General features: G+C 46.8%; 1 protein-coding gene across 1 annotated transcript; it reads right to left on the bottom strand.

The window, feature by feature from the left end:
- Window positions 1-210: 210 nt before the first annotated feature.
- Window positions 211-3,860, bottom strand: TOMM6 (translocase of outer mitochondrial membrane 6). Its single transcript, XM_048826298.2, has 3 exons — window positions 3,640-3,860; window positions 1,642-1,746; window positions 211-586 (listed from the first exon to the last, which is right to left on the bottom strand). The coding sequence occupies exons 1-2, from the start codon at window positions 3,840-3,842 to the stop codon at window positions 1,650-1,652; spliced, it is 300 nt and encodes a 99-aa protein (XP_048682255.1). The 5' UTR covers window positions 3,843-3,860; the 3' UTR covers window positions 211-586; window positions 1,642-1,649.
- Between the last annotated feature and the right edge of the window lie 9,950 nt (window positions 3,861-13,810).

Raw genomic sequence — 13,810 nt, forward strand, 5'->3', positions numbered from 1 at the left:
TACTTAGGGCTTTTAAAAATGTTGTTTTCCCTTTGAATAAATAGCTGACAAGTCCTGCTTACAACACAGGATTAGGACTTGTTCCTTTCTCTTTTGGGTGTGAAATATGAATCATGTTTTTATGATTTTTGTAAATCTTTACTCTTTTTTACACCTTGTTTTGTAAGATGAAGTTTCCTATTAAAAGAATAAAATTCCAGTGCAATAGAATGTCATTATTTCACACATTTTATGATAATTTAATAAGAAGCTTCTAGACATGGTACAGAATTAAACTCAATATGCAACAGCTTCACAAGTCTTGAAAATATAACTGATTACTTTAATAGACATTGAGCTCAGTGGGGTGAACTGAATATACAACAAACATCAAGCGTTAAATGGCTTCTCCTCACTTATCACTGTTCATTGTGGAATGATAGCTATGCTTGAATTAAAATACAATTTTAGAGCTGCTGCTGAACTTTCAGTTACCTAGAACAAAAGCAACAAACACCACACAGCTCTTCTGATCATCATTTTGGTCATCCTGTCACACTGAGATTAGAAGCTCTTCAGACTTGATGCAGGTACATTTTATTCACATCTGCAATTAAAGATCAGACAAAGGATGGGTTAGAGAGCCAAGTGTCTGGTCTAGTGTAACAAAATGACATTGGGTGAGAAGTCACTAAGGTAATCATGTTTCCCCTAGAATACCACTGAGTTGTGAAACACCTTACCGTTGATGGTTAAATGCATGGGTGGTGTTCAGTCTTGTATCTGAACACTGTATTTTAGGGCACAATATAAATACCTATAGTTTTACAGGGCCTACCTTTTTGCATGTTCACCTGATTATATAATTATGTGGATCAAGGAAAAATCTATGTAATTTGAATTTTGCTGCCCATTTGAAGGGCATTTCGGAGCCTAAGGTAACCTTAAAAATCAGCTGGGTTGGAATATCCATTACTGACCATGAGGCTAGGTTGAGACTGTGCCGTACATTACATTAATCAGAATGTCTTAGATACGCAACATATTTGGAGAAGGCATAACACAGATTGCACAGTAAGTGGCCGTTTACAAAACAACATCCTTACCCTGAGGCCTTGGCAAAAAAGGATGTAGTAATGAGCAAATCACACTAGTACAGCTTCACTAAAATAGGTGTGAAAAAAGGAGGGGGAGGAGCTCAATCCACAGGAAGTAGAAGGCTGTTGACAACTCTAAGGGGTAGTATAAAGCAGTGGAGGGGAGACTCCTACAAAGGAAGTGGACATAGATTTATGCAAGTCTTTGAAACTGAGACATAGGCCCTGGAACTTTAAAGAAGTCTCTTGCGCAGCCCCGTAGTCCAGTTCTAGCTTGCACACTCCTCCTCCACAAAACAGACTTTAATATTGAAGTTTGATAGCTCCAGACAGTGGAGCCCCTATTAGCCAGAAGTGCAGTTCCTACAACTTGACTGCAGCAGTCTTCCTCTGTAGAAAATCATGCACTGCGGTCTTTTAATCCTGTGTCATGCAAAAGCTCCAGAATTTCCCATATCTATTGCTGCTCCTTTATCCAAACCGTTGATTATCCTGATTAGTTTGTTTCCTCTCATTATTCAAACAACAACGGTATTTCCACACCTTCACAATGTCAGGTACTCACTAGTACTGCTATGCAACTGGTTGAGGAGCCATCAAATCAATGTCTGTCAAGTTTCGGGCTACCCAGACTCCGGCAGCAAAAAGCCCCAGGTTAACTATGAGGTTTCTGAAACAAATACATAGTAAGTTAGATTTGTTGAAGCAACTGGTGTTGTCTGGCCTACATTAAAGTATTTCCTACCTAGAATACCAACTGTAAATGTACAGAGCAAGACCTCCAGCACTGATGGCTTTAAAAACAAACATATTAAGTGTCATTGCCAAGCTATGCTATAGCTGGAAGAAGCAACAATGTTAGATGTGGGTGGGGGTTTCCCCTTTTTTGCTGCCTCCTCAGGCAGGGCCTGCTGTTTAGAAGCCATTCTACTCCCATCTATATTCTGTATTTCCCCTGCTTCATCCTATATTAGGGAGATTTCCATGAAAACAGGATGTTTGTCTTAAGAAATAATTTTCTCCTGCTGCTTATTCCCCCTCCTATGGTAACTAGCTGCTGCCACAATTATGGCAAGCAGAATTATGACTTCAGGTAGGGAATAAGCAGCAGGATCAGATGAACTCAAGCAAATGTCAGGTTTTTCACATACCAGAGATCTTGGTAACAGAAAAAAGGCAAATGCAGAGAACAGGATTTAATTGTTTCTAATTTGATTTTTTTTTTTTAATTATTTCAGGAGTGTATTCTCTTCAACAGAGGCTTAAAATTATTAGAGATGCCCTGTGAATTATTCTTGACTTATGTTGTGTAAAAGGATAAATGTTACCTGCCTCACATGTCTGGGATCTTTACCCTAAAGTACCAAACTCTTACTCTGAATAACAATTGTATTAAGCGCTTTAAATTTGAAAGGCAATAAACATACATCCTCAACCTCCTTACTAGATAGGAAAGGTTCTCCTCCTCCCTTTTACAGATGTGGAAGTAGAGCCCCAGGAAGGCTGTCACTTGGTCCAAGGTCACAGGGCAAGTCAGTAACAAAGCCACAAATAGATTGCAGGACTCCTGATGCCCCATTCCCTGGTCTAGCTGCAACACCACAGTCTTCCTCCTCCCAGCTGGAGGGGAACAGAACCCAGGGAACTCTGACTGCCAGGCCCCAGTTCTGGCTACCAGACAACTCCTTCTCCTTACAATCTCACACCTCTCAGTGTGTCACTTAGGGACCTTGCCCTGCTGAAAACAATGGGGCAGACACAGCACTGCTCCAGATTCTGTTTCCTCAACGGCATTTTTCACTGAATGCAATGTTTCCCTTTAACTTGTCTTCACCATGTCCTGACCCAACTCTGCCACCACCCCTTGCAGTGACCCACCCCGGTCATGGCTTAAAGGCCTGTGCGCGCTTCCTGGGCTCTGGGGGCCACAGCCTCAGTGAGCAAGGTAGGTTCCAGGCACATGTAGAGCCTCCCCCCTCTCTCAGCTCCAATAAGTGCCATGGAACCAGGCCTGACTCCTGGGGGGGAGCCACAGGCCCACAGCTCAGATCCTGCAAGGGCATGGGAAGAGCAGCTTGCCCCCACGCTGAGGTCACAGCCCGTCGGGGGGCGCTGTCACGGCTCCCGGGGGGGACCCCCCCGTCTCCCCGTCGGGGGGCGCTGTCACGGCTCCCGGGGGGGACCCCCCGTCTCCCCGTCGGGGGGGCGCTGTCACGGCTCCCGGGGGGGACCCCCCGTCTCCCCGTCGGGGGGCGCTGTCACGGCTCCCGGGGGGACCCCCCCCGTCTCCCCGTCGGGGGGCGCTGTCACGGCTTCCGGGGGGGGACCCCCCCCGTCTCCCCGTCGGGGGGCGCTGTCACGGCTCCCGGGGGGGACCCCCCCCGTCTCGGGGCGCTGTCACGGCTCCCGGGGGGGACCCCCCCCCGTCTCGGGGCGCTGTCACGGCTCCCGGGGGGGACCCCCCGTCTCCCCGTCGGGGGGCGCTGTCACGGCTCCCGGGGGGACCCCGGCCCCCCTCACCCCACAGCAGCGCGCTCAGCCCGGGGGCCCGGCCAGGGGGCACCTGCGGAAGTCGCTCCTGTCGGCGGCGAAGCGGCAGGCGCTCCGGACCCAGTCCCGCAGCCCCTCGCGGGGGGACCCGGGGCCGCCGCTGCCGCCCGCCTGCCCGCCCGGCGCCATGGCTGCTCCGCGTGCTCGGGGCGAGGCTGCCGCGGCTCGTGCGGCCAGCGGATAAAACGTCACATCCTGCTCATGGCTCGGCCCCATTCCGTCACTTCCGTGGCGGGGCCGACGCGGGAAAGCGGCGTGGGAGCGCGTGGCGGCCTGGAGCCTTGCGCGTGCGCAGGGGCCACGTGCACGTACCAAGAAGGGGGCCCCCTGCAGCAATGCGCGTGCAAAGTGCGATCCCAGCGTGCAGCCCCCGAGCCTTATTCCGTGTGCAAAGCACACGCCTGGGGCCACGCCATGTGCCCAGGGCAGTGACGTGCAACGTCCGTGTGCAAAGCGCAAGGGTAAATGTCAGCCCCGGGTGCAAAGTACAAGGGCCCGTGCAACGCCCCGCGTGCAAAGTGCAAGCCCTTGAAAGATAAAATAGGGAAAAATGAATATAAATAATGCTAGTCCAGGGCCTTGACCCTGAAGTCCCTGCTCTGGTTTGTAAAGTTGCATCCTTAAATGCCTGTAGGGTCAAACCCATGAACACCCAAAGAAATAACCCCTAGCTTTGATAGGACGTGAATATGGTTTTCTGAGAACATGGATATGGGCGGACTAGGGACTAAAGAAGAAAAGGACATGGACTGAGACGTGAGTGATGGAGAGAGTTAGAATGACAATCACTGTTGGAAAGTTTGCCAAGATTATTCATGGATCCAAATGCCTCCTACGAACAGCACATTAACAGGGCACCTTCTCTCAGAGCATGTCTACACTACACAATTAAGGCGACCTAATTTACATTGGCGTACAGCCGCCAAAGTAATTACAAAAAGAAAAGGAGCACTTGTGGCACCTTAGAGACTAACCAATTTATTTGAGCATGAGCTTTCGTGAGCTACAGCTCACCTCATCGGAGGCATCACTAACACGAATACAGACTAACACGGCTGCTACTCTGAAACCCGAAGTAATTACATCACTTCTGCACGTCTGCATTTTGCTCCTTGTGTCGATGGGGCATGTCCTTACCAGGAGCGCTTGCACCGATTGACCTGTCAGTGTCGGGCATTGTGGGTCAGCTTTGGAAAGCCAGCAACACTTGATGTGAGCAGTGCAGTGTCTACACTGACTCTGCTTTGACCTAGCTACATTGGCTGTGTCTCAGCGCATCTCGCGGAGGTGGCGTTATTAAGTCGGTGTAGTGGGCGAGTTACATCAGCGGAAGCAAAATTTTAGTGTAGCTGCTTATGTAGTTAAGTCGACATAAGCTGTTTTGCGTCGAGCTAACTCTGTAATGTAGACTAGGGCTCAGACTGACCAAGCCTCCTGGCATGTCAGGGACACTCCCGTTTGCAACAACCCCCAAACTCCCTATTTAGTAATGTTATTATCACCCTCCTTAAAAACTACATTACCCAGAACCACATGCATCAAGCCACATATGCGCACCAAGCCCTCTCTCCCTGAGCCAGGGAAAGAGAGTGAATTGTATGTGTGGCTAAAGCACAGGCTTTTAGGTAATGTGGTTGCTCTCCTTTCTGCCAATGGGATTGCAGGAGGGGTGGGCTTGTCTGAGCTCGGCATCCATTGGCAGGGCAGGGTGGTCGATTTGAAGACACCTGGGCTAGGTGGAGGTAGGTCAGTAATGGAAAGGTAAGGAGCAGGGGGTTATCCTGGCCTCCTAAGGGTGGGGTTAAAGCCCCCTCAGGACTTGGGGCAGCAGGGATGGGAGGCAAGCCTGCATGGTTTGGTTCTGTTCTGCTGCAACACCCAGCAAAGAGCAGTCTATGTCTCTGAGTGTAATTGCAGCCCTGCTTCCATGAATGCTGCCAAGCTTATTAAAGCCTCTCCAGGTCCCAGCTGTGGGGACTGCAAGTCTTCTTGCCTTGCTGTGTGTTCTACCGGTACGTGTTCTGGTTCATAATAATGTGTGATGTCAGCTAGAATTATTTAATCAGAGATTACTAGTCAGCTATGGATCCAGCAGAGTACAGAAAGAACAGCACCCTTTACCAGCCCCTCTGCATGAGGGGAGTGATAGCTGCTTGTCCACCTCCAGCTTAACTTCCCCAAACTCTTCCCTTCTATAGTGTGTGGGACAAAGAAATTCCTTTGTGAGGAAGAGAAGCTACTTTCTCACAATTGATCCCACTCTGTGGTCTGTTTTGGATATCTCAATTTACCTAATTCCTTATGGAACTTCTTTTATGGTATCTCAGATTACACGAGTGATCAACTAAAGGGATTTCTAACCCAGTTGTTATTGCTAAGAACATCTGTGGCAACAAGTCGTTCCCAATGAGCTAAGAACACCTTTCACTGGGTCATTTCCTAAATCACAGATAACATGCAATAAACATAACCCTTACAATAACTGAACATATTTAGATCATAAGTACCCCTCATCAATCATACCTTCTTGTTCATCACAACACACATCTGTGGTAACAGGCATCGTTTGTTAGTTGCCAGGGGTCTGTGCCTGAACATCTGGACGTATTCTCTATGGGTCAGTGGGGTCAGGGTAAGAGATTTCATTGTTGATCCTATATACTTCAGTGTTTGGACGTACACCCTAGTTCAGAGAAAGGACAAAATGCTTTGGGTTAGAAGGCAGAATACTCTTTGGTTTGCATACAAAGGTTGTGGTTAGTATAGGTCTAAGAGAATGATAGAGGTTTAATATCTACTAACACCAGGGAGTACAAGGCATTGAGGGGAGAGACTGAATGAGGGTACTAGTGGGGGGTTAACGGGAGGGTAGTGTGATTGGAGCTGGATTTCAGGATGCTCCCGGAAATTAACTTGAAAATGTTTGTCAATATGCCCCTTCTCTGCATAAAACAGGAACTAACTGGGGGTAAAGCCTCATCCAGCATATTTAGATAATGGGATATAAGCCCTGAGCCTGCAAGGACTTCAGTAAGGGAAACTTCTCCGTAGAACTCACTATTGGGGCCTAAACCTCTAGTACACAGACAGTTTCAAGGTAGTCCAGCCCTCAGGAATGCTGAGAGGTAGCATGGTCCAGTGAACAAGGCCCTGCATTAGCGTTTGAGAACTGGGTTCTGTGCCTGGTCCCAGGTGACTGCGGTCAAATCGCTTCCCTGCTCCGTGCCTCAAGTTTCCCTTTCCACTCTTTGTCTGCCTTGTTTATGTAGATTGCAAATTCTTTAGGGCCAGAGTTGTCTCTTACTCTGTGTGTGTACTGTGCCCAGCATAAGGGAGCCCTGAGATTGGCTGGGGTTTTTAGGCATCACTGTCATATACATAATAATAATTAATGAATACTAATGGCAAGTTCTCAATCCATTCAGCCCCTCTAAGGAAATACAGCCATGTTTTTAAGAACTTATAGGGAAGACCTATGGAGGGCAGCAGCTCCAAGGAGGAGCAAGAGGAGTGTGCCTTAAAAAAAATCACTACCAAAAAACAGCCAGAAGCAGCAAAGACGTCAGTAAGGCCCCAATCCTGCACACACAGACGTGCTTAACTTCACTGCCTTCTCTGGTGGGACGGCTCAGGGTAGTTGAGTAAGTGCGCAAGGATTTGCAGGATTTTGCAGCTCAGGTTTGCAGGGGAGAAGGTCCTGATCTTGCAAAGCTGCTCGGTTGTGCATCGACACCACCTCCTTTTCTGACCATTTTGTTTTGAGGGCCTAATTCAGTCTTGCAAGAAACACCATGGAGGGCAGGCTCCCGTTCGTTGATCGCGAAGCAGAGTCTGGGGCCTCCCTGCAGCCTAGTCTCCGAAAGAGAGGGGCAAAGCTTGGCTTGTACATGGGTGTGCATGCATATGTGCACACACACACACACCTCCCATTGGTTAGCTCAGGAGATTCCCTGTCTAGTACGCTGCTTTGTGGATCACATTCTAAAGCGCTTTTCTCTCCCCATTCATTGTCCAGGGAGCCTAAGTGCCTAACTCCGCTGTGTGGGTTGCAGTGCTCTTCCTGTGATTTTCTGGGCACCCCGAGGTTAGTTGCTGTGACGCTCAGTGCTGTGAGCCTAAGTCCTTTCGTGGATCCCTCCCTGCGAGTCTCTCAATAATAGTTTTAAGGGTGGCAATTCTGCAACAGAAAAGCTTCAAAAACAGACTCCAAGGAGAAACTGCTGAGCTTGAATTAATATTCAAACTAGAAAAGGAGGACTTGTGGCACCTTAGAGACTAACCAATTTATTTGAGCATCAGCTTTCGTGAGCTACAGCTCACTTCATCAACTTGGGTTTGAATAGGTTTCAGAGTAACAGCCGTGTTAGTCTGTATTCGCAAAAAGAAAAGGAGGACTTGTGGCACCTTAGAGACTAACCAATTTATTTGAGCATGAGCTTTCGTGAGCTACAGCTCACTTCATCGGATGCATACCGTGGAAACTGCAGCAGACTTTATATACACACAGAGAATATGAAACAATACCTCCTCCCACCCCACTGTCCTGCTGGTAATAGCTTATCTAAAGTGATCATCAAGTTGGGCCATTTCCAGCACAAATCCAGGTTTTCTCACCCTCCACCCCCCCACACAAATTCACTCTCCTGCTGGTAATAGCCCATCCAAAGTGACAACTCTCTACACAATGTGCATGATAATCAAGTTGGGCCATTTCCTGCACAAATCCAGGTTCCCTCACCCCCCTCCCAAAAACCACACACACAAACTCACTATCCTGCTGGTAATAGCTCATCCAAAGTGCACGAAAGCTCATGCTCAAATAAATTGGTTAGTCTCTAAGGTGCCACAAGTACTCCTTTTCTCCCTACAATGTGCATGATAATCAAGGTGGGCCATTTCCAGCACAAATTCAGGTTTTCTCACCACCCCACCCCCATACACACCCAAACTCACTCTCCTGCTGGTAATAGCTCATCCAAAGTGACCACTCTCCCTACAATGTGCATGGTAATCAAGGTGGGCCATGTCCAGCACAAATCCAGGCTTTCTCACCCCCCCCCCTTTTTTTTTTCCCCAGGGACACACACACACACAAACTCACTCTCCTGCTGGCAATAGCTCATCCAAACTGACCACTCTCCAAGTTTAAATCCAAGTTAAACCAGAACGTCTGGGGGGGGGGGGGGGGGGTAGGAAAAAACAAGGGGAAATAGGCTACCTTGCATAATGACTTAGCCACTCCCAGTCTCTATTTAAGCCTAAATTAATAGTATCCAATTAACTTGGATTTAAACTTGGAGAGTGGTCAGTTTGGATGAGCTATTACCAGCAGGAGAGTGAGTTTGTGTGTGTGCGTGTGTCCCTGGGGAAAAAAAAAAAGGAGGGGGGGTGAGAAAGCCTGGATTTGTGCTGGACATGGCCCACCTTGATTACCATGCACATTGTAGGGAGAAAAAAGAAAAGGAGTACTTGTGGCACCTTAGAGACTAACCAATTTATTTGAGCATGAGCTTTCGTGAGCTACAGCTCACTTCATCAGATGCATACCGTGGAAACTGCAGCAGACTTTATATACACACAGAGAATATGAAACAGTACCTCCTCCCAGTGGTCACTTTGGATGAGCTATTACCCGCAGGATAGTGAGTTTGTGTGTGTGTGTTTTTGGAGGGGGGTGAGGGGGTGAGAGAACCTGGATTTGTGCAGGAAATGGCCCAACTTGATTATCATGCACATTGTGTAGAGAGTTGTCACTTTGGATGGGCTATCACCAGCAGGAGAGTGAATTTGTGTGTGGGGGGGTGGAGGGTGAGAAAACCTGGATTTGTGCTGGAAATGGCCCAACTTGATGATCACTTTAGATAAGCTATTACCAGCAGGACAGTGGGGTGGGAGGAGTTATTGTTTCATATTCTCTGTGTGTATATAAAGTCTGCTGCAGTTTCCACGGTATGCATCCGATGAAGTGAGCTGTAGCTCACGAAAGCTCATGCTCAAATAAATTGGTTAGTCTCTAAGGTGCCACAAGTCCTCCTTTTCTTTTCGGGTTTGAATAGAGGCTGGGAGTGGCTGGGTCATTACACATATTGTATCTATTTCCCCATGTTAAGTATCCTCACACCTTCTTGTCAACTGTCTAAATGGGCCATCTTGATTATCACTACAAAAGGTTTTTTCTCATGCTGATAATAGCTCATCTTAACTAATTAGCCTCTTACAGTTTGTATGAAGAAAAGGAGGACTTGTGGCACCTTAGAGACTAACAAATTTATCTGAGCATAAGCTTTCGTGACCTACAGCTCACTTCATCGGATGTATGGTGTGTATGGTAACACCCATTGTTTCATGTTCTCTATGTATATAAATCTCCCCACTGTATTTTCCACTGAACGCATCCGATGAAGTGAGCTGTAGCTCAAGAAAGCTTATGCTCAAATAAATTGGTTAGTCTCTAAGGTGCCACAAGTACTCCTTTTCTTTTTGAGGATACAGACTAACACGGCTGCTACTCTGAAACCTGACAGTTTGTATGGTAACTTCAAACTTATCTGTATGTATGTGTGTGTGTGTAATATTTATCTTCTTTTATTATATGTTCCATTCTATGCATCCGATGAAGTGGCCTGTAGCCCACAAAAGCTTATGCTCTAATCAATTTGTTCGTCTCTAAGGTGCCACAAGTCCTCCTGTTCTTTTTGCGGATACAGACTAACACAGCTGCTACTCTGAAACCTGTCAATAATAGTCGTACCTATAGTTGGAGAGCTCAGGCATTTCTGGTTTAACTCCTGATCCTGCAAACACTTATGCAGGTGCTTAACTTTACTTCCATTAAAGTCATGGCAGGAGACCGCTCACAGGAGTAAAGTTAAGCACCTGCATAAAGATTTGCAGGATCGAGGCTTTGTGGGATACAGAGCATATATTGCTTATCATTATAGCCACAGATGGATTCCTTTAAAAGTCTCTGAAAAGTGGGGAGGGGGCTTTAAAAAGCAATAACATTTTACTCTAGGGAAAACTTAAGTAGTTTTTCCCTTGGTGATTCATAAACCTGCACTGAACTGGTAAAAGTGGCCAGGTCCCATTGAAAGCATAAGGGACTTGCATTTGTGAGCAGTGTTTGTGCATTACCTAACAAAATGGGCTCCTGGTTTTGTTTGATCCCCAGGCACTTCCATAATAAACATGAATAATAATAATAATAATTAATAATAACAATATTTAAATGAATGGAAGTTTGGCCAGTTTAAGCACAGCCTGTGATGTGGGGATGTTAATCTCTCCAAAGCCAGCAGATGGCAGTGTACTAACAGCTTGAACACTGAGGCAACCAGAGCTGTGTTTTGCCTCAGTGCCTTTCATCTGTAAAAAAATGTATAATTAACTGTGTTAGATAAATGCAGATTAAATAATGTTAGCAAAGTAGCTAGTATCTATTTAACAGTGTTATCAGAAAATGTGAAAGGGAATTTTCTGTTTTCTTTGTGTGACTTTTTGACACAGCTCTCAAAACTCTGCTAAGACAACTTCAGAGGTTGTAAAAAACAGAAAGCTGGTTTGTCTGGTCTTATCTACAGTGGGTTCTTGGTCTGTGTAGATAATAGGGCAAAGCAACCCAGACAAATGGATGATTTACTAGCCAGGTGCAGATCTCCCTAGTAAGACCAGCTAGGTCATAGACCGACAGTGACTGATCAGAACTAGCCATCCAGAAACTCCCAGGCCACAAGAAGCAGATAAGTAAGAATAAGACCATGGTAAGAAATAATGGAACACAGAAAAGCAATGAAAAGACAGCGGGATTGAGTCACGAGGAGGGTGGTAATGGTTTAAAATAGACAAGCAGGTACCAGTTAAAATTTTACAACGACCAGGATAAGTAAAAATGTATTAGAAGGATTTGGGGTTAGTTATTATGTTGTGTGCATGAAAATATATTGTTGGAAAGATCATAAGCCTGGGTCATGTATACAGGCCAGGGTAATACGCTTGCTCAGCTAACTGACTTTGGCCTAGTCTTTGTTTTTATTGCACCAACTTTGTTGGTGAAAGAGACAAGCTTTCGAGCTTCCACAGAGCCCTGCTTCAGGTCTTGGAAAGGAAAATTCGTCTCTCTCGCCAACAGAAGTTGGTCCAATAAAAGATATTACCTAACCCACCTTGGCTCTCTAATATCCTGGGACCAACACTGCTTCAATAACTCTGCCTGGTCTTTGCTTGACATGAGTGTCGCCTCGTGTGCGCTTGCTTAAATGTCGCTGCTAGGACAAAGGTGATATTTGGTAAGGTGCTGAAAGGCCGAGATAAAATGAAGTTAATCAGTACCTTCTTCATACACCAAATATAGTGGCCAAAAAGTCACTGTACTGGGAAAAACAGGAAAGTGCCTGTCTGGAGGAAGGTGATGTGCTGACATGAAAATAGCAAGGTCAGCAAACATTAAGTAAACTGTAGCATGCAGATGCGTATCGTAAGGTTTATTGGATTGTCACGCTGTGGAAAAGGCATAAACCTGCTAGAGAGGAAGGACATGGTTGGAGACCAGTGGGAGAAATCCATCATGACCCGCCTATGCCCCAGAAGGAGGTAATTGGACAATATCTTTTTCTGTATCTCTGTCATTCGTTGCTTTCTAATTGTAAACACAAGGCCATGCTTTTGGTTCAAATAAAGATTTGAATTAATAAACCCGAGGGATGTGTGGCATGCCTCATCCAGCAATATTTAGAATAGAATATTTATAGTTAAACTCGTTTTAATAATCTGCACCGGCATAAAGGATGTGTGTGTAAGAAAGGGATGTGGAGCAACACAGGGCACCCACTCAACTGGACCAACACCGACCTGATGATGACAGAAACGGCCTACCTGTGCCCAGGACTGGGTAGCTGATCATTACCCTATCTTGCTCTGTTTGTTTTACTTCTCTCTTATGCATGATTCAGGCAGTGATATACACGCCAGATGTTTTCTTATTAAAGCTTTAAACTAGTGAAGGTTAGTAATTGATGGGGACTGGGCTTTTCACCCAACAGGTCTCCGCATCAATCTTAATTATTTGTAAAGCAGAAAAGAACCAGGAGGCCAGATCAGTTTTCATCCCTCTTTTACAGCTGGAGAACTGAGGTACAGAGAACCAAAACGATTTGCCCAAGGTCCCACAGCGTTGTGAATTCTATTCAATGGCAAGCTAGACAAGGGTTGCCAGCGTGTAAGGATAGGACAGCCCCCCTCGGGTATCTGTCAGAGGCCGGTTTGGTCCACCCAGGAAAGAGTCACGCGCTGTGGTCAGGGTTCCATCCCATGTGTCCCTCTGTCAGCAATGTCTATTCCTGAGCTGGTGGCAGGTGGCTTTTTAGGGCAATGCCGTCTGTGCCATCTCTCTCCATTGCCCAGAGTTGGGTACAGTTTGTCCTCATTGCTTTTCAGTGAGACGTCTTTTACGGGTCCTGATCATCTAAGCAAGTATCTTTCTCACCCTCCCTTGTATTTGGGACACTGGAATAGAAAGTGCCTGTCTGTTCCCATCTCCTTGGGTCGTAGCCAAAAACAGAACCGACAACTTCAGCCTCACAAGCCAACGTTCCAACACGAGGCAATACTCCCCGTAGGCACGCAGGAACCAGAAGAGGGGGGCAGCAGGTCTTTAGTTCCTCATTACATCAATTGCTGGCATATTTGCATCAAGACACAGCTTTTTGAGGTCTTCTGCCCAAGTGAAAGGCTGTGCAGACACCCAGGGTGCCATAGATACAGATCTGTAGAGAGAGATGTCATAGACTCATAGAAGATCAGGGTTGGAAGGGACCTCAGGAGGTCATCTAGTCCTACCCCCTGCTCAAAATGTATGTTGTTTTCTGCAGAATTTAAAACCCCGGAAGGGCCACACGCCCGGAGGAAAGTTTCAAAGGGTTTAGTTCAGGGTTTAGTTCAGTTTAGCTGCCTGCTGCCCTGGTCCTTGGGCCTCAGGGGAAGTTGTTTCCAGTGTCACACATCAGCAAGTGCAAAGGTGCAACCCCGAACACCTCAGCACCACTTCCCTTCCCGGAGACGTTAATATACCAGCCAGCGCCTGGGTGGGACCAAAATATCCACCCATCAAGGGCAATCAGCAGCAGCCGCCGCCGGCCTGCGTGTCCCCCCCAGCCCCGCCCACAGGCTCAGTGCAGGGGAGTCAGAAA

Source organism: Caretta caretta, chromosome 21 (assembly GCF_965140235.1).
Source record: "Caretta caretta isolate rCarCar2 chromosome 21, rCarCar1.hap1, whole genome shotgun sequence".
NCBI classification, from domain to species: domain Eukaryota; kingdom Metazoa; phylum Chordata; order Testudines; family Cheloniidae; genus Caretta; species Caretta caretta.